General features: G+C 50.3%; 3 protein-coding genes across 3 annotated transcripts; all 3 read left to right on the forward strand.

The window, feature by feature from the left end:
- The first annotated feature begins 9,756 nt into the window (after positions 1 to 9,756).
- LOC136472500 (uncharacterized) lies at positions 9,757 to 11,720 on the forward strand. Its single transcript, XM_066470202.1, has 2 exons — positions 9,757 to 10,503; positions 10,579 to 11,720. Exon 2 carries the CDS (start codon positions 11,016 to 11,018, stop codon positions 11,718 to 11,720), a length of 705 nt encoding a protein of 234 aa, XP_066326299.1. The 5' UTR covers positions 9,757 to 10,503; positions 10,579 to 11,015.
- A 1,591-nt stretch (positions 11,721 to 13,311) lies between these two features.
- LOC136472501 (uncharacterized) lies at positions 13,312 to 14,016 on the forward strand. Its single transcript, XM_066470203.1, has one exon. It carries the CDS (start codon positions 13,312 to 13,314, stop codon positions 14,014 to 14,016), a length of 705 nt encoding a protein of 234 aa, XP_066326300.1.
- An 812-nt stretch (positions 14,017 to 14,828) lies between these two features.
- On the forward strand, positions 14,829 to 16,365 carry LOC136472503 (uncharacterized). Its single transcript, XM_066470204.1, has 2 exons — positions 14,829 to 14,863; positions 15,343 to 16,365. Exon 2 carries the CDS (start codon positions 15,645 to 15,647, stop codon positions 16,347 to 16,349), a length of 705 nt encoding a protein of 234 aa, XP_066326301.1. The 5' UTR covers positions 14,829 to 14,863; positions 15,343 to 15,644; the 3' UTR covers positions 16,350 to 16,365.
- The last annotated feature ends 3,941 nt before the right edge of the window (positions 16,366 to 20,306 follow it).

Genomic DNA, 20,306 nt, shown 5'->3' on the forward strand with positions numbered 1-20,306 from the left:
TCCGACGCCTCGACATCCGGGGAGACTCCCAGCTGGTCATCAACCAAGTCATGAAAGAGTTGAGCTGCCATAATGCCAAGATGGCAGCATATTGCCGAGAAGTCTGCCAGCTGGAGGACAAGTTCGATGGTCTCGAGCTCAACCATATCCCGAGGCGTCTCAATGAGGCGGTCGATGCGTTGGTGAATGCGGCGTCCGACCGAGAGCCAGTGCCAATGGGCGTCTTCGCCAGCGATCAACATAAGCCCTCGGTCCGCTACGAGGAGCCAGAACAAGCTAGTGATGGGTCGCCTAACCTGGGCTCGGGGGCTAACTAGCCGTTGGCTTCATCTGACCCTAAGGTCATGGAGCTTGACGAGGATCTAGCGATAGAGCCTGACCCTTTGGCTGACTGGACGACGCCTTACCTCGACTACCTCCTCCATGAGGTGCTACTGACGGACAAGACAGAGGCTCGGCTGCTCACACGTCGTGCCAAGTCCTTTGCCATTATTGATGGCGAACTCTATAGGCAAAGCCACACCGGGATCCTGCAGCACTGCATCCCCATCGAGCAAGGGAAGCAGTTACTGAGTGATATCCATGGTGGGGTCTATGGTCACCATGCCACGTCTAGAACCCTGGTCAGAAACACATTCCAACAAGGCTTCTATTGGTCGACCGTGGTAGCCAACGCTGAATATATTGTGCGCACCTACGAAGGGTGTTAGTACTACGTCTGGCAGACCCACCTACCGACCCAAGCACCCTAGACAATCCCCATCACATGGGCGTTCGTGGTCTGGGGGCTCGATCTGGTCGAACCTCTCAAGAGAGCACTCGGGGGCTATACGCACTTGCTTGTCACCGTAGACAAGTTTACTAAGTGGGTAGAGGCTCGACCGATCTCCGTGATCAAGTCCAAGCAAGCCGTGCTGTTCTTCCTTGACATCATCCATCGCTTTGGGGTCTCGAACTCCATTATAACGAACAATGGCACGCAGTTCACCAGAAAGAAGTTCCTCCAATTCTGCGATAAATATCACATTCACATCGATTGGGCCGCCGTGGTGCACCCCCGCACGAACGGGCAGGTCAAGCGCGTGAACGACATGGTCCTATAAGGCCTCAAGGCTAGGATCTTCAACCAGTTGAACAAGTTTGGTGGACGATGGGTCGCGGAACTTTCCGCGGTGCTCTAGAGCCTAAGGACGACCCCTAGCCGGGCCACCGGCTACACACCATTCTTCATGGTCTATGGTTCTAAGGCTATCCTCCCGGCTGACCTCGACTATGGAGTGCCGAGGGTCAGGGCGTACGATGAACAGGGAGCCGAGGCGTCCCTCGAGGATGCCATGGACTAGCTAGATGAAGCGCGTGACGTCGCCCTCCTCCGCTCGGCCAAATACCAACAAGCGTTGCGCCGGTACCATAGCCGTCGAGTGTGGGTCGGGCCTTCAACGTCGGGGACCTAGTGCTCCGCCTCATCCAGAGCAACAAGAACCGTCACAAGCTCTCTCCGTCTTGGGAGGGGCCATACGGTCATCGCAGAGGTGCTCTGACTGGGCGCCTACAAGCTCAAGACCATCGACGATGAAGTCTTCGTCAATGCCTAGAACATCGAGCAGCTACATCGCTTTTACCCTTAATATACGCACACTTTGTCTTATCTGTTCCGCTATCTATTCCCCGACCTTTAGTGATACCCGACCTCGACAACGGCAAGGGGTCGGGCCTCACCCGGGGGCTAATAAGAGCATATCTATCCAGTCGACAGTCTCTATGTCCGATCCTTTCTCACGATTTAAGGCCCAGAAGCGAAGTTTGTGGAAACAAACGCTGAGTTAAACTGGTCGGACTACGAGAAACCTACGCCTTGACGGCTACGATGTCTTTGCTCACCAGCGTAATTAGAGTTTTTTTGTACCCTGGGCTTTTTTGCCTTAGCCATGGAAAGAGACCGTATGTGTTTATGAGTCTATCCGCCTGGCAAACATTCTCTGTGCCTGACCCTCTCTCATGTTGAGACCTAGAAGCTAGGGTTGCGGAAACGAACACTAAGTAAAACTGGTCAGGCTACAAGAAACCTATGCCTCGACAGCTACGGCATTTCTGCTCACCAGCGTGATCAGAGTTTGTTCACTCGCATCCTGGGCTTTATGGCCTTATCGACGGAAGGGGTCGGAATGCACTAACCTTTTTATACGAAAAGGCGAGAAGGGTTAAAAAAAGAGATGTTTGGCCATAACGAAATCTAAGAGCTTGTTCACTTGTTACAAGTTCACCGCTTGGCTTATCTGCCTAACCAAATTCTTGGGGGTGATCTCATCCTCTATCTCCGTAGGTAAGTCCTATGTCAGCGGGTCACACAAGTCGATCAGACGGCTTGGCCACTGCCGAGAGATGGGTAAGGAGCAGTAGGATGCCCCATGCAGGTTATGCCGACCCCATTACGAACGACGGACCTAGGTTCCACTCAGACATATTTGTCAAGAGCTCCCCGAACCCATCACTCGAGCCATCCAGGGTTTGGAGGGGCCCACCTGTGGAATCTCCATCAAGGAGAGGCCAGCAGGTCACCCAAGTCGATCAGATAGCTCGGGCCGCTGTCGAGAGACGGGTAAGGAGCAGTGGGATGCCCCATGCAGGTTACGCCAACTCTGTCATGAACGACGGATCTAGACCCCACATGGACATATCCGGTAAGAGCTCTCTGAACCCGTCACTCGAGCCATCAAGGTAACTTTATCAACCCCCACTTTTCTTTTCTAGCGCATGATCATTCATTCATCCATTCTCACGCATGCATTCATACATTCATTCATACATTCATTCATTCATGCATTCATCCATACATTCATCCCATACGTCCAAGCATCGCATATACAATTATTGCATCACAAAGCTTCGCGTCGCGTCATGAAGCGGTAGTCATCTCATTCGATATGAGCGGCGACCGACCGAGGTTCGAAGGTCGACCCACGAAGGGCTCAAGGCCGCCTCATGTCAAACAGAGCTAGGGGAGAAAAATGTAGATGAGCCCTAGCGGCCCTTGCCTGACCCCGCTCAGAAGTGGATAGGGACATCTCGACCTTTCTCGTTCGATCCTAACCTCGAGATAAGCCCATAGAATCTCCATCGAGGGGAGGCCAGCGGGCCACCCGAGTCAGTCTCTAGAATGACTCGGGCATCTGCCAAGAGGCGGGCTAAGGAGAAGTGGAATGCCACATGAGGGCTATGCCGACCCCGTCAGCGAACGACGGACCCGGATTCCACTCGGACATGCCCATTAGCGAGCTCGCCGAGCGCGACACTCTAGTCATCGAGGCAAGTGTCATTAGCTCAGCCCCTCCAATTGCGGAAACCGTGGACTGGGTGATGCATGAAATTCGGTCGACCCCTACCGACCCTAACGGGGCTCGGGGGCTCGAGCCACCTGACCCTAACTTAGGAATCCAACTGACCGAGGTTTGAAGGCTAGCCTGCGAAGGGCTCGAGGTCGCCTCACGTCGAACAGAGCTAGGGGAGAAAACGTAGATGAGCCCCAGTGGCCTTCGCCCGACCCGCTTAGAAACGGACAGGGTCATCTCAACCTTCTTGTTCGATCCTAACCTCAAGCTGATCCCATAGAATCTCCATCAAGGGGAGGCCAGCGGGCCACCTGAGTCACTCTCTAGAGCGACACAGGCATCTATCGGGAGGCGGGTTAAGGAGCAGTGGAATGCCACATGAGGGCTATGCCGACCCCATCATGAATGACGGACCTGGATTCCACTCGAACATGCCCGTTAGCGAGCTCACCGAGCGCATCAGTCGAGCCATCGAGGCAAGTGACGTCAGCTTAGCCCCTCCGGTTGCGAAAACCACGGAAGGGGTAACGATCACAAAGACAAGTCTACCCTTGACCGGACCCCCGCTACGCGTGGGGGCTCGAGGAAAGTTGGACTCACAAGGAGATCGAATGCGTGGTCGTAGAACGCTGGCTTAGATCCTAGGGAGGGGTATGCGCGAAAACTAAGACTAGTTTCGTTATCCTCTCCTTGATCTTCAGTGACACCCGACCCCTGCAACGGCAAGGGGTCGGGTCTCACTCGTGGGCTGATAAGGGTATATATACACCCTTTCTGAAACAGTCGCCATGCCCGACCCCTTCCTCACATTAAAAACCTAGTGTCAAGGTTCGTGGAAACAAATGATTGAGTAAGGCTGGTCGGACTATGAGAAACCTACGCCCCAGCGGCTACGGCACTCTTGCTTACCAGCGTGATCAGAGTTTCCCTCCTATACCTCGAACTCTACGGTCTTAACAAATGAAAGGGTCAGAACGCATTAACCCCTTTTCACACATAAAAAGGGAGAAAAAACAAATTTGTTCACACCGAAACAAAAGAATAGATTGGATCAAACGAAATGACAAGTTTGTTTAAACGATACAGAAGGGTCGGAACTTGTCCGCTTGTTACAAGAACGACCGCCCGACCTATCTAACTAACTAGCCCCTCTAGGGGAGAACTATGTCTTCTATCTTATCCGCCAGGTCCTGCAAAAGAGGAGCCACCGTCGTCTCCATCTCCAGCTCGTGGACTTCATAGCCCGGCGTGTAGCCGTGGCTCATTGCCTCTAGATCGATGATGTCCCTATAATGAGAACGAGCAATTGTGAAGGACTGATTGATCCTGATGCGAAGGGCACTCCTCTCAAGCTGGCATACCTGAGCCGTGATCTCAACGGCACGAGCCGCGAGCGAGCTGGTCCCCTCTGACCGCACCACTTGAAGGTCGTCGTAGACCACTCCAAGGGTGGCGGTCAGGATACCAAGCTCGTCACTCTCTGCCTAAAGATTCCTCCTCACCTCAGCAAGGTCCATATCCAGCCTGGTAGAAATGCTCTCGACCTCAAGCTTCTGGGTCGTCGTGCTTTCGACCTCGGCCTGGAGTGAGCCGACCTTCTACTATGTGTCGTCACGCTCTTGGCAGGCCTGGTCATGCTCTTGGAAAGCCTGGTCGCGCTCCTCGCAAGCCACACCACGTTCCGAGCAGAGCCTCTCCACGGTTTGGAGTAGTTCATCCCGCTCCTTGCGTAGCCGAGCAACCGCCGCGGCCTCTAGCTTCAGTTCCCTTTCCTTCTCAACCTTGGCCAGATGGTCAAGGATCCGCTGGTGGGTCTCGGCGTCCTTCTGGAGCAACTCATCCCGCTCCTTCCTGACCCTGGTGGTTTCCTCGTCGTCCTTCCGTGACCTCGCCGATAGGGCCTCGAACGCCTTCTCAGCCTCGTCAGCATCTTGACGGGCCTCAGCCACCCATGACCGAAGATTGTCCGCCTCCTCGGCGAGGGTAGTCAGCTCAGCCACCCTCTACTGGGCGGCGACAAGCTAAGCTATTACCTCCCCACATAGCCACACCTCCTCGATGAGGCGGTCCTAGGCCTCCTTCTACTGACGAAGGAACCGAGATTTCCCCCAGCTGTGAGCTATGAGGGACTGCAGGAACATGATGGTCAGGATATAGAAAGCATATAAAGAAGGATAAGGGCGAAAAGCAGGACCAAATAATACCCAGATGGAGGGAACGACGATGTCGTGCAATGCGCCCGTGGCATGGTTCAGGGCCTCGAGCACGGACGCGATCCCTACGTCAAGGCTCTCCCGCTCCATGCTCTCGGCGGCAGTGTCAAGGGTGAAAAGCGTCGACACTGGATCCTCTGAAGTCATCCACCGTAGCAGGGGCTCGCCTTGTGCAGGCGAGCCGCTACCCACTGACGTCAGGGCTAGGGACGACTCTCCGCCGGCTCCAAGCACCGCCGATCCCTCTCGCCATGACATCCCCGTCGGGATGCCCCTCGGCGATGGAAGGGGTCAACGGTGCGGACGCTGACCCCTCTCCTAGTACCACAACTCCCAGGGACCCCTCGACCGCATCTCCCTCTATCCGGCCCACATCGAGCACTGTCACTTGGGCCACCGATGGCACGGGTCGCTCCAGCGCCTCAGGCGCCGCTGCGGTTGCGCCCGACTATGACCCGACCGTCACGGCCGCCGCAACCTCCACCTGCGTTGGTGGGGTCACGATCGGCTGCGTCGCGCCCACCACGGTCGGCACCACGAGCATGGTCGATAGCCCCATCCGCCCCGTCATCAGCAGTGGTATCGCGGCCATCGCCAGCTGCTCCGCGACCTCCGAAGGGGCCCCTTGAGCCCCCACGTCCGTCCATCCCACCGAGGGCATGAGCGCCACTATAGGCAGCACCTGACCGACCAGCAACGCTGTCACACTAGCGTCGCTCCTGCTCGAAATGGGTGTGACACCAGCCGACGGTTGCCGCCTCAATTGGAGGGCGACGCTCTTCTTCAGCGCCAGCGCCAAAGGATTACGCTGCCTGCCAATGCTGCAAGGGACGAAAAGCATAAGTCACGATGAAATTCGACCAAAACAGAAAAAAGAGGAACTGATAACTCACCTCAGCGCCATTGGGCGGTAGATGTGTTTGGGGGTCGAACCCCCTGACCTTTGCTCTGCCTCATCGGAGCGAGGCCATTTCGAGCCCGCCCCCTATTCCTGGGCAGAGGGGCTCGCTCCCCTTGGCTCTTAGGGCACGATGGCGGAGTCGCCCACCTCCGCAGGCACCTCGAGTGTGATGGTAGAGCCACCCGCCCCTATTGACTCCTAGGGTAGGCCGATGGTACGGCCTGTCTCCGCCGGCTCCCCGGATGTACCCTCCCCTCCGTGGAACGGGAAGGGTCCCGACGCCTGCAAGGACGAACTGACACCTGTCAGCGCATCCTCGTTCTCTAGGATGTCCCACTCGATACCATTGACTACCTCATCATCATCTCCAATGTCATCATCATCATCGTTGTCAGTGTCCTCCCCTCGTTCCCGAGCCTATAGCTTCCGCTGCATCTTCCTCTTCCTGTCCTCCTTCACCTTCCTTAGCCGCTCACCCTTAGTGCGATTCACCGTCCTCATGGCTGAATCCCTCGGCAACGGCGTCGGGTGATCCATGAGGATGAGGTCCCTCGGCTGGTCCCGTCCCTCTCAAAGTTAGTATCAAGGGGTCAAGAAATCAATTGAAGAGAAGGCAAGAGAAAAGGTAATTTACGAAGACGACATGGCCTGGCTTTGGCCGCATCAGAGGATGCCTCGGCACCGGGTAAACGAAGTCGAGGGCGACACCCACGTCATCCTGCAAAGGCTCCATCGCCTCCTTGATGCGTTGCGCGATCTCAGAGTTGGGGAGCATCCCTCAGCGAGCGTCGTTCCATCGAACGACGCCTCAGGCACCATCGCATATAGCGGGAGCGCGCGCATCATCAACGGCGCTAGCCTCCTTGCGTGGTAGGCCCCAATGATGCCTAACCCCCTCAGGCCGTTCTCCTTTAGGATGTGGATTGCGGCGATGTGGTCTCGGATCTTCTTGTCCTTCTCCGGGACGCCTCACTTCCTCCATGACTCTAGGGCCTCTTCGATCAGGCGCCCAGTGAACTCCGGCAGAGGGACGGCGTCGTCGTTCTTGAGGTAGAACCACTGCGAGTGCCACCCCTTATTGGACGTCGAAAGCCGCATGGACGGGTACTCACCGACCCGATTGTTTCGGAGCTGGATGCCGGCGCACCCCGTCGGCATGTGCAGCTCCTACCTACCGCTTTTCTCCCTCTTCTTCTGGAGGGTGACAGCGAAGAAGTGCCTCCACAAATCGAAGTGGGGGCTGATCCCCAAGAATCCCTCGCACAGGGCGATGAACGCCGCCATTTGCTGGATCCCATTGGGATTGAGATGTTGTAGCTCGATCTTGTAGTAGTGCAGCAGTCCCCGAAGAAATCTATGGGCGGGGGTCGTGAACCCATGCTCATGGAAGTGGGCGAACAAAACCACATAGCTGTCGGGCAACGACGACAAGTCCTCGCTGGGCAGCAGCCACTCCTCGGCCGAGGTCTATGCGTGGAGAAGACCGCGGCGGACGAGGCCCTCCATGCGCTGGAAGGTGATGTTAGAATGGCACCATGGATCCATTGGAGGTGGGGGTGGATGGATGCGGGCTCGACGACGGCGAGGATGCAGAGGCAGGAAACCTAAGCGATTGGCGGCGGCGGTCGTGGCAACGAAGGCAAGGATGCAAGGTATGGAACCCGGGGGGCTAACCCTTTGGTTTTATAAAGGCGACGGGTGCGAGGAAACCAACCGGCCGCCTTGATCTCCGCGCCTGCCACAATCTATCACCACGTCTCACCGCGAGGCGTGCGCACACAATCTGTGTCTGTTCCCTCAGAAAACTCACTGGACATTTTGCCTTCCTGAATGGACCATGACCCATCACAAGTAAAAGGGATACGGAGCTAAAAACGCTCCTACGGACCGTTTAGGCCCAGGAGTTCGAAGGTTGGCCCATCAATGAGTTCGACAACCGCTCTGGGCACCCTAAGAGCGAGGGGTGGAATGAGATGGGCTCGCTAGCGGCTAGCGCCCGGGCGCACGAGCGCCGCGGGCATCCTGGCCCACATTCGAGTCTTGTACGGATACGATCCATGGTTTTTTCCTCAAAGAAAGGCAGATAGCCCTCAAGACAGGTCGAACGGACCCGAGAACTATATGGATTGACCGTTGAGAATCTGGAGTTGGTCACCAGCTGACCCAAGCTGGATCCCCGCGAACGGGATGCTGGGGTCCCACTCGAACTAACCCATTAACAGCTCACCGAGCACCATGGCTCATCCATAGAGACAAATCATGGCACGGCTCAACCCCTCCTATTGCGGAAACCGCGGACGGGGTGATGATCCCAAAGACGAGCCGACCCTCGACCGAACCCCCGCTATGCGCAGGGGCTCGAGGAAAGTTGGACTCACACGAAGACCAAACGCACGGTCGCAGAACAACAGACCCCGTAGGTGTCGAAATCAGGAAAGACCTTTTCTGACCCACAAAATCTCACGGCTATACCCCCGAGGGGTCCGATATCGACGAAAAGGAATCACCGTCCCCCGGTCGCGCCGTGGGCGACAAAAGAAGGCCAAGGCCATCAGAGTCCTCCCGTTCGGAAAAGCCTCTGAAGGAGTATTCTACTCCTTCGCATGCTTGGGGGTTACTGTCGGGGACCAATACTAGGGTATCCAAAGAGGAGGAGCTAATGACCATCAACATTGATTCATCCGAGCAGTCAAGAGCGTGACTATAGCTCCAGCCGACCCCCAGGCGTGAAAGCTCCGCCTCACCCGACCTCTGGGGGAGGGCTCCGCCTCGCTCGACCTTTGGTGGCAGACTCCGCCTCGCTCGACCTCTGGGGGAGGGCTCCGCCTTGCCCGACCCCGAGGCCGCGGGCTCTGCCTCATCCGACCTCTGGTGGTGGACTCCGCCTCACCCAACCTCTGAGGAAGGGCTCCGCCTCGCTCGACACCAAGACCGCGGGCTCTGCCTCGCCCGACCTCTAGGTGAGATCTCCGTCTCTCCCGACACCGAGGCTGCGGGCTCCGCCTCTCCAGACCTCTGGGGGGCTCTGTCTCGCCTAACCCCAAGGCCACGGACTCCGTCTCGCCCAACGGAGACCCATGCCGCCGCCAACCACTCCAGGTCCAAACGTATGGGCCTGAGTCAAAGCTCTGACACCAGGGAAGAGATCGGCACGCACTGATGTAACCAGTGGCCACGGGGGGGCCATACTGGAGGGTTCACATCAAGAACAGCGTCGGACGTATCGGTGTTGTTTTGCCTAACGCCCGTACGAACACTGGCAGGTGCGTAAGCTCACCACGACGTTCGCTGCGACGGAATGGAACGCCATGACCGACAGACGATGCCTGCGCGTGGCGCCAGTGACGGACGGGGCCACGACGTGGAGCTGTCCCTGTTGACATCTACATGGTCGGCGGGACCCGCATGAAGGATAAGAAGGACCCGGTGGTCCTCAAGGACGTCCTCTCCCTCTCGTTTCTTCTCTTTCCTCCGCTGTAACCCGTGCTTTTCCTTGGTCTATAAAAGAAAAAGTAGGGCGTCCCATGAGGGGTACTTGAATCAGATCGATCCAGGCCAGACCCGATCGAACCATCACGAACCCATCGAACCTCGAACCGATCAGAACACAACACAAGCACACGGCCGAGCAGCAACCGACCTCTCGGTACCCGTTCATTCTTTCCACTAGAGACTTGGGACATGTCTCTCTCTCGTCCGTTTGTCACCCCTACTACAAACTTTTGGTGCTAGTAACACGAGCAGCAGCAACGAACTAGACGTAGGGACATTCTGCCCAAACAAGTATAAACCTCGTGTCCTCTTAGGACACCATCCGGACCAGACGCGTAATACTAGAAATTTACTCGTCGGTGGTAACTCGAAACTCCGACACTTGCATGACACTCGAAACTCCGACACTTGCATGACACCAACACTGCTCTATCCATTAGAGAAGGGTCAGAGGATGCACTAATGCACTATTGTCATGATTTGTTGCAGACAATAAGAGCACGACATGCTATAGCAAAGCCACAAAATTACAAAACACGTCTGCAGATCGTCTTGTAGATTGCCAAAGGTGCTACACGCGTCAATTAAGCAAAAAAAAAAAAAAGAATATGCCAGCGATGCTCACTTCAATTAAACATATCAGAACCCACCAGATCGGAATGCATGGGAACCTGGAGCTGGGAGGCCAAGTCAACTAGATGTTCGCCCCTCCACCAGCAATTTGCAGGCTAATTGATCCATCTTTACAATCTGGATCAGATGCTCATCACGACGCCCTTCCGTCCGTGCAGGCGAGCTTGCCGGCCATAGCATAGACATGACAGCCTCGTAATCAAGCTCAATGTACAATGCAGTTCTTATTAGTTGGCTTCTGTTGCAGCGCATAAGCACGCAGTTGGTCACACATGAGAATGATTCTCCCTGTCTGCTGGTTCAGCTCTGCAGTTGCATCCACCTCCTTCGCTATATAAACAAGGAAGCTGAAGCCCGGAACACACCATTGCAACAGCTTGCCTTTGATCTTTCTTCTTTCCCACCCCCAGAAGTTTCAGTGTTTAACAGCTTTCACCAATTCCAAAGATGGCGTGCCACCTGAGATCTGCCAGCATGCCTTCAAGCCCTTGCTCCAGCGAGAACGATGTTGCGGAACAGATTCTGAGCCTGAAAGCAGCCATCTCTCTGCCTTCAGCGACCATCGAAACCATGGTGGATGGTCTGAGCAAGCTCGGGAGCATCTACATCCACATAGATGCGCTCACATGCGTGCCCAGCAGCCAGAGGAAGGCAGTTGAGGAGGAGCTCGAGCGCTCCCTCATCCTGCTCGACCTCTGCAGCGTCGTGCAAGAGAGCTTCGTGGAGCTCAAGGCCAGTGTCCTGGAGATGCAGTTGGCTCTCAAAAGAGGAGACGACGCGGCTCTCCAGACCAGGGTTCAGTGCTATGCGCGCTTGGTCAAGAAGGCACAAAAGCAGTTTAAGAAGGTCAACAAGAAGACTGCTTCTGACATCGAAGGATGCATGGTTATCAGCCTGGTTGCTGAAGCGAGGGAGATTGCTGTGTCAATCCTCGAATCGACATTGCATCTCTTGTCAAAGCAGATTGCGATGCCAAGTTCTAGCAAGTGGTCACTTGTCTCCAAGTCGTTCCAAAAGAAAAGAGTCCTGTGCGAGGCGGAGCAATTGCAAGGGTTGGAGCTGGACATTGTTGATCTTGAGAGCAGAGTTGGGACACTGTTCAGGACACTGATCCAGAGCAGAGTGTCCCTTCTGAATACTCTTAGCTTGTAGACAGATCATACAACAACTCTGACCCCCTGCGATTAGCATCCGCCTTTTAGAGGATTTGCTGATCTTACAAACAATTTTGTGTGTACTTACAAACAATTTTGTGTGTACATATATATGAGAGAAAATGTACAGAAAAATACTCAAATGAGAGGCAAAGTTTTTTGTCAATTTCCTGTTGGCAGTTGGTCTCTCTCTCTCTTGTGGCTAACTTTATGGTGTGCATCCTTGCCAGTCATTCCTTTTTGTGTTTTGCATCATGCAAAGGTCAGCGAAACTACAACTAAGGTGAACATCACTTGAGCTGTTAGGGAAATACACGTGTTTTGGTATTCAACATTAGTATGAGAAAATGAGTTGGCCATAATATTCCTGTTCACATGAGATGTGCCTTAACAGCAAACCCAAGATCCTTTTACAGTGGATCTTGCTCTCCCTAGCTAAGACATGCCAACTCCAAACAATGAGAATTTATCTCCTACCACGATTTGTTTCCAAGAAACCAATTTAGCATTTACTGTTGAGTGGAATCCTGTACAACTGGACAGTTGATATTAATATAGGCCTTCTCTTTGTATACACCTTTATATTTTTTTATTAACAAAACAAATCAGTAGGGGTATAATTACGGTGCCTTATAGTTGTATTGTATTTCACAGGACCTTGTGCCATCTACTTCTGCTCTATTTACGAGTATAATTACGGTGTACACTCATAATTTTACCCACCAAAATGAATTTGTTAGATCTTTTGGTCCTTCTTTTTCTTTTTAATATGATTCCATCTAGCCTCTTATAATTGTTTTTTTTTTCAGAGCATGGATCTTCAGAGTGAACCCAAAGGTAAGAAAGCTTCAGTAATTTCATGAAGATTTAACTTGAATGATACATAGCAAATTCATAAAAATAAGTATTTAGCAACCAGATGACTTGCATGACACCAACACTGCTCTATCCATTAGAGAAGGGTCAGAGGATGCACGAATGCACTATTGTCATGATTTGTTGCAGACAATAAGAGCACGACATGCTCTAGCAAAGCCACAAAATTACAAAACACGTCTGCAGATCGTCTTGTAGATTGCCAAAGGTGTTACACGCGTCAATTAAACAAAAATAATGAATATGCCAGCTGTGCTCAGTTCAATTAAACATAGCAGTACCCACCAGATCAGAATGCATGGGAACCTGGAGCTGGGAGGCGAAGTCAACTAGATGTTCGCCTCTCCACCGGCAACTTGCAGGCTAATTAATCCATCTCACGATCTGGATCAGATGCTAATCTCAACGCCCTTTCGTCCGTGCAGCGAGCTTGCCGGCCATAGCACAGACATGACAGCCTCGTAATCAAGCTCAATGGGCAATGCAATTCTTATTAGTTGTCTTGGGTGGCAGCGCTTGAGCACGCAGTGGTGCACACATGAGAATGATTCTCCCTGTCTGCTGGTTCAGCTGTGCAGTTGCATCCACCACCTTCGCTATATATACAAGGAAGCCGAAGCCCAGAAGACACCATTGCATCAGCTTGCCTTTGATCTTTCTTCTTTCCCACTCCCAGAAGCTTCAGTATTTCACAGTTTTCACTGATTCCAAAGATGGCTTACCGCATGAGATCTGCGAGCGTGCCTTCGAGCCCACGCTCCAGCAAGACCGATGTTGAGGAACAGATTCTGAGCCTGAAAGCAGCCATCTCTCTGCCTTCAGCGACCATCGAAACCATGGTCGATGGTCTGAGCAAGCTCGGGAGCATCTACATCCACATAGATGCGCTCACATGCCTGCCCAGCAGCCAGAGGAAGGCAGTGGAGGAGGAGCTTGAGCGCTCCCTCGTCCTGCTCGACCTCTGCAGTGCCGTGCAAGAGCGCTTCGTGGAGCTCAAGGTCAGTATCCAGGAGATGCTGTTGGCTCTCAAAAGAGGAGACGATGCGGCTCTCCAGACCAGGGTTCAGTGCTATGCGCGTTTGGTCAAGAAGGCACAGAAGCTGTTCAAGAAGGTTAACAAGAAGATTGCTTCTGACACTGAGGGATGCAGGGTGATCAACCTGGTTGCTGAAGCAAGGGAGATTGCCATGTCAATCCTCGAATCAACATTTCATCTCGTGTCGAAGCAAATTGCGATGCCAAGTTCTAGCAAGTGGTCACTTGTCTCCAAGTCGTTCCAAAAGAAGAGAATCGTATGCGAGGCAGAGCAGCTGCAAGGTTTGGAGCTGGACATTGTTGGTCTTGAAAGCCGAGTTGGGACTTTGTTCAGGATGTTGATCCAGAGCAGAGTTTCTCTTCTGAATACTCTTAGCTTGTAGACCATACAACAAGTCAACAACTCTGATCCCCTGCGATTAGCATCCGCCTTTTAGAGGATTTGCTGATCATACAAACAATTTTGTATGTACAGATATATATGTCAGAAAGTGTATAGAAAATTACTCAAATGAGAGGCAAAGTTTTTGGTCCATTTCCTGTTGGCAGTTGGCCTCTCTCTGGTGGCTAATTTTATGGTGTGCATCCTTGCCTATGATTCGTTTTTTTTTTTAAATCATGCAAATGCCAGCCAAACAATGACTAAGGTCAACATCATTCGAGCTGTTATGGAAACACGTTTTTTTGGTACTCAACATCAGTATGAGAAAATGAGTTGGCCATAACAGCAAGCCCAAGAACCTTATAAAGTGGATCTCCAGCTCCCTACCGAAAACATGCCAACTCCAAAGTCCAAACCTTGAGAATTTATCTCCTCCTAGCACGATTTGTTTCCAAGAAACTAATAACTAAGCATTTACTATTGAGTGGAATCCTGTGCAACTGCACATTTGATATTAATATGGTCCTTCTCTTTGTATACACATTTATCTTTTTGATTAATATATATAATCAGTAGTGGTTTTACCCCTCCAGTTTCCTCCAAAAAAACATGAATCTCTTATATTTGTATTTTATTTCACAAGACTCTGTGCCATCTACTTCTGCTCTATATATGATTATAATTAGGATATACACTCATAGTTTTACCCACCAAAATGAATATATTAGATCTTTTTGCCCTTTTTCTTATTAATATGGTTCCTTCTAGCTTCTCATAATTGTTTTTTTACAGAGAACGGATCTTCAGAGTGAACCCTCTGAGCATGACTCTTCAGAGTGAAACCAAAGGTAAGTAAGTTTCAGTAATTTCATCAATATTTCACTATAATGATATATAGAAAATTCATTGAATTAAGTGTTAAGCAACCAGATGACTTGCATGACACCAACACTGCCCTATCCATTCGAGAAGGGTTAGATGATGCACGGATGCGCTAGACTGAATTGTCATGATTTGTTGCAGACAACAGGAGCATGGCATGGTCTAGCTAAGCCTCAAAATTACAAAACACGTATGTAGATTATCTTGAAATTGCCAAAGGTGCTACACGCTTCAATTAAACAAAATTTTTTGAACATGCCAGCGATGCTCGCTTCAATTAAAAATAACAGAACCCATTAGATCGGAATGCATGGGAACCACTGAACCTTGAGCTGGGAGTCGAAGTCAACTAGATGTTCACCCCTCTACCGGCAACTTTCAGGCTAATTAATTCATCTGACGATCTGGATCTGATGCTAATCTCAACGCCCTTTCATCTGTGCAGGCGAGCTTGCCAGCCATAGCGCAGACATGACAGCCTCGTAATCAAGCTCAATGAGCAATGAGGTTCTTATTAGTTGGCTACCTGGCTTCGGTTGCAGCGCGTGAGAACACGGTCACACATGAGAATGATTCTCCCTGTCTGCTAGTTCAGCTCTGCAGTTGCATCCACCTCCTTCGCTATATAAACAAGGAAACTGAAGCGCAGAAGACACCACTGCTGCAGCTTGCCTTTGATCTTTCTTCTTTCCCACTCCCAGAAGTATCAGTGTTCCACAGCTTTCAGCCTTTCACCAATTCTATAGGATGGCGTGCCACCTGAGATCTGCGAGCGTGCCTTCAAGCCCTCGCTCCAACGAGACCGATGTTGAGGAACAGCTACAGAGCCTGAAGGCAGCCATCTCAGCGCCTTCAGCCACCATCGAAACCATGGTGGATGATCTGAGCAAGCTCGGGAGCATCTTCAACTGCATAGACGCCCTCACATGCATGCCCATCAGCCATAGGAAGGCAGTGGAGGAGGAGCTCGAGCGCTCCCTCTTCCTGCTCGACCTCTGCAGCACCGTGCAAGAGAGCTTTGTAGAGCTCAAGGCCAGCGTCCAGGAGATGCAGTTGGCTCTCAAAAGAGGAGACAACGCAGCTCTCCAGACCAAGATTCAGTGCTACGTGCGCTTAGCCAAGAAGGCGCAGAAGCTGTTCAAGAAGGTCAACAAGAAGACTGCCTCTGACATCGAAGGATGCAGGGTGATCAAGCTGGTTGCTGAAGCGAGAGAGATTGCCATGTCGGTCCTTGAATCGACGTTGCATCTCCTGTTGAAGCAAATTGCAATGCTGAGTTCTAGCAAGTGGTCACTCATCTCCATGTCGTTCCAAAAGAAGAGAATCATGTGCGAGGCGGAGCAATTACAAGGGTTGGAGCTGGACATTGTTGATCTTGAGAACGGAGTCGGGACTTTGTTCAGGACATTGATCCAGAGCAGAGTTTCTCTTCTCAATACTCTTAGCTTGTAGACAGATCACACAACACTCTGACCCCCTGCGATTAGCGTCCGCCTTTTAGAGGATTTGCTGATCATACAATCAATTTTGTATGTACAGATATATGACAGAAAGTGTACAGAAAATTACTCAGTTGAGAGGCAAAGTTTTTGGTCTATTTCACTTTATCTCCTCTCGTCTCTCTCTTGTGACTACTTTTTGGTGTGTATTGTTTCCTGTGATTTTTTTTTTTTTTGTTTTACATCATGCAAACCAGCAAAACAAAAATTGTTAAACTAGGTCTGCATCTTTTGAACTGTTATGAACACGTTTCCCAGTATTCGACATCTGTATGAGAAAAATGAGTTGGCCATAACAAGATTCTCATACAGTGGATCTTGCTCTCCCTAGCTAAAACATGCCAGTTCCAAACCACAAGACTTTATCTTGTAATACTATGACTTGTTTCTAAGAAACCAATAACTTGCAACTGCACAATTGTTTTTTCTTGAACATGAGGAGAGAGATGTATCATTATATTATAAGAAGAAAATTCTGACTGCACAGTTAGATATTAGTAACATGGACCTTCTCTTTGTATGCACCTTTATCTTTTTATATATATTAATATATATAATCAGTAGGGGTAAAACCCCTCCTGTTTCCTAAAAATCATGGATCTCTTAAGTAGTTGTATTGTATTTCCTAGGAAACTGTGCCATCTACTTCTACCCTATGTATATGAGTATAATTTGGCTATACACTCATAATTTGACCCACCAAAATGAATTGCTAGATCTTTCTGTCCTCTCTCTTATTAGTTATTAATATGTTTCTTTCTATTTTCTTTTTTTCAGAGCATGGATCTTCAAAGTGACTGCAAAGGTAAGAAAATTTGAGTAATTTCATCAAGATTTCACTTGAATGATACATAACAAATTCATCTAAAGTGTTTATCAACCAGATTGACACCAACACTGCTAAGTAAACAATATACGTAATTTGAGGATGCACGAATGCGCTAGACTGAATTGTCATGATTTGTTGTGGAGAACAGGAGCACAATATGCACAAAGCCACCAAATTACAATGCATGTCAGTAGATCATCTTGAGATTGCCAAAGATGCTACACGCTACAATTAAACAAAAAAAAGAACATGCCAGTGATGCTGCATGAGGATTCACCAGAACCAGGCAACAGTTTAGCAGGCGTCAACAATGAGGTCAACTGCTGCCTCCACCACTCTACCAGCATCGTAACAGCTCTTCATCTCGCATTGCATAGCTTGCTCACTGATGCATAGCATAGCTTGCTCGATCTTTGCAACACCATGCAGGAGAGCTTTGGAGAACTCAAGATGAGCATCATGGACATGCAGATGGCTCTCAAGAGAGGAGACGATGCAGCTGTGCAAGTCATGATCCAGTCCTACATCAGATTGGTGAAGAAAGCACAGAAACAATTCAAGAAGATCAGCAAGAAGTCCATTGCAGCCGATCAGGAAAACTGCAGGGTCATCAAGCTATTGTCTGAAGCCAGAGAGGTTGCGGTCTCCATGCTAGAAACATCGTCACATCTCTTGGCGGTGCCGAGTTCTAGCAAGTGGTCTCTTGTCTCAAAGACATTCCAGAAGAGGGGAGTTGTGAGTGAGGAGCGATTGCAGTAGTTAGAGTTGTACATTGTTGATGAGAGCGAAGTTGCGGCTTTGTTCAGGAAATTGATCCAGAGCAGAGTCTGAATAGTCTTAGTTTATAGATAGATCATACAAAGTCTGACAGCCTGTGATCAGCATCCACCTTTTAGAGGATCTGCTGATCATCAATTTTTTTATGTAAATACGAGAGGAACTATCTAGAAAGAAATTTAATCCACAAAGCAAAGTTTTGGTCCATCTGATGTTGTCATTTTTTGTGATCTCTTCCTTAATTTTCCTTAAACTTACCATGGATGACAGGCAAAGAGTTAAACAGTCACCAGAAACTGGGAGCTTCATTAGAAGAATGATCGGGTCAGAGCTAATTTATCTAAAAGTTAGTAGTTCATGTTTGTATTTGAAAATTGCAGATGAGATGGACACTGTTAGTATTCACATGGGATGTGGCTCAACAACAGGCACAAGATCCTTGTAAACTGGATCTTGCTCTCAACAACTAATAACATGCCAGTTTCAGGAAGATGGAATAACACGCAGGGAATATGACAGTAACCAGCACTAGAGTAAGCTGCCATGCTGATTCTTGTTGCCAATACTCGGAACATGATGATGCGATTCAGTTAGACCCAACGCATAATAAATTTGCACAGTATGTGGAGCAGTATCAGAAATGACAATTCAGATTCTAAATGTTGTAAGTAGAGCAGGCAGGCCAAGCATGCCAGCAATGCTTGCGCACGAGCGCACGAAGAATCATGAATTGCGAAGTCAACTGTTCCTTCCGTCTCTTTCACTCTGGATGCAAGACTACTCACCGATCTCACAATCTCAATAAGAGATTAAAGTACACACTCGTGCAGATAAGTTTGCCGCCTCTGACCTAGACATCACATGTGGATCATAAGCTCCAGTGCAGTTAGAGATGCTTGTCATGGAGATGGCTGGTTTCGTTGCAGAAGGCCAGAAGCAGTGCATGACACAGCATTATCAGTTTGATTCTTGTTGTCTGCAAGGTCATTAGGTCAGCAACGTCACTTCTTCGGCTTGTATCGTTATATATAGAGGTAAAACCATAGCCAAGAACACATCGTTGAAGCAGCTTCTCTTCTATGTCCTTCTCTTCCATTTCTAGGGAAAACAAAGCAGTACAGTTTCTACTACAACCATGGCTTGATTGCCACCTCAGATCTGCTAGTGTGCCTTGGAGTCCTTGCTGCAATGGCATGGATGTCGAGGAACAGCTGCAGTCTGCAGAGCTTGAAAGACAGCAATCTCTTTGCCTTCTTTAGACCATTTGGACCACGTGCAATAGTCTGAGAAAGCTTGAGGAAGTGTACAGCACCATCAGTGTCAGTGAGCTTGTGTGCTTAACCTTCAGCCATGCTACGCAGCAGCGGAAAGCAGTAGAGCAAGAGGTCGAGAGCAATCACTGGTCGTTCTTGATTGCTGCAACGCTATGCGCGTTGCCAAAAAGGAACATAAACAATTCAGGGAATTCAGGGTCTAGGGCCGATTCTGCAGTAAGCATCCACCTTTTAGAGGATCTGCTGAAATAGTCAGTTGAAAGAAAGCGGAGTTTTGATTCATTTCAAGCTGTTGATTTTGTGCACACTTCCCTAATTTCCCTCCATTTGATGTTTGATCGAGGAAAAAGGAAGCAATTTACTCCGAAGAATTATTGGTTACGTGAAATGAATTTGGGAGGTGCTAGCGTCTGGATGTCCAGACAGATGCGCGCGTCCGGATGTCCAGATAGATGCGCTCGTCCAGACGCCCACGCACCCTGGCTCGTCTGCTGCTTTTTCCCGTCCACCCCGCCACGTGTCTAGGGACTCGCCTCGCACTCACGGCGCGCCCTATCTGCCTCGATTCGAGGCTGTTCGCCCCACCCCGCACTCGCACCCTATCCCCATCGCCCCACCCTGAGCGGGTGAAAGCTCTAACTTGGTTTTGGTGAATTGATGAAACCCTAAGTGCTAACCTAGTTTATCAAGTGATCATGAGATAGGTAGCACACTCCAAGTGAAAAAGCAAATGAAGATCATAGCATGATGATGATGGTACCATGATGATGATCAAGTGCTTGGACTTGGAAAGACGAAAGAAAAAAACAAAAAGGCTTAAGGCAAAGGTATAAACCATAGGAACTATTTTATTTTTGTGATCAAGACACTTAGAGAGTGTAATCATATTTAGGTTTGATAGCCGTACTATTAAGAGGGGTGGAACTAGTATCAGAATGCGGTTATCAAAGTGCCACTAGATGCTCTAACTCATTGCATATGCATTTAGGATCTAGTGGAATGCTAACACCTTTGAAAATGTTTGTGAAAA

Source organism: Miscanthus floridulus, chromosome 8, assembly GCF_019320115.1.
Source record: "Miscanthus floridulus cultivar M001 chromosome 8, ASM1932011v1, whole genome shotgun sequence".
Taxonomy (NCBI): domain Eukaryota; kingdom Viridiplantae; phylum Streptophyta; class Magnoliopsida; order Poales; family Poaceae; genus Miscanthus; species Miscanthus floridulus.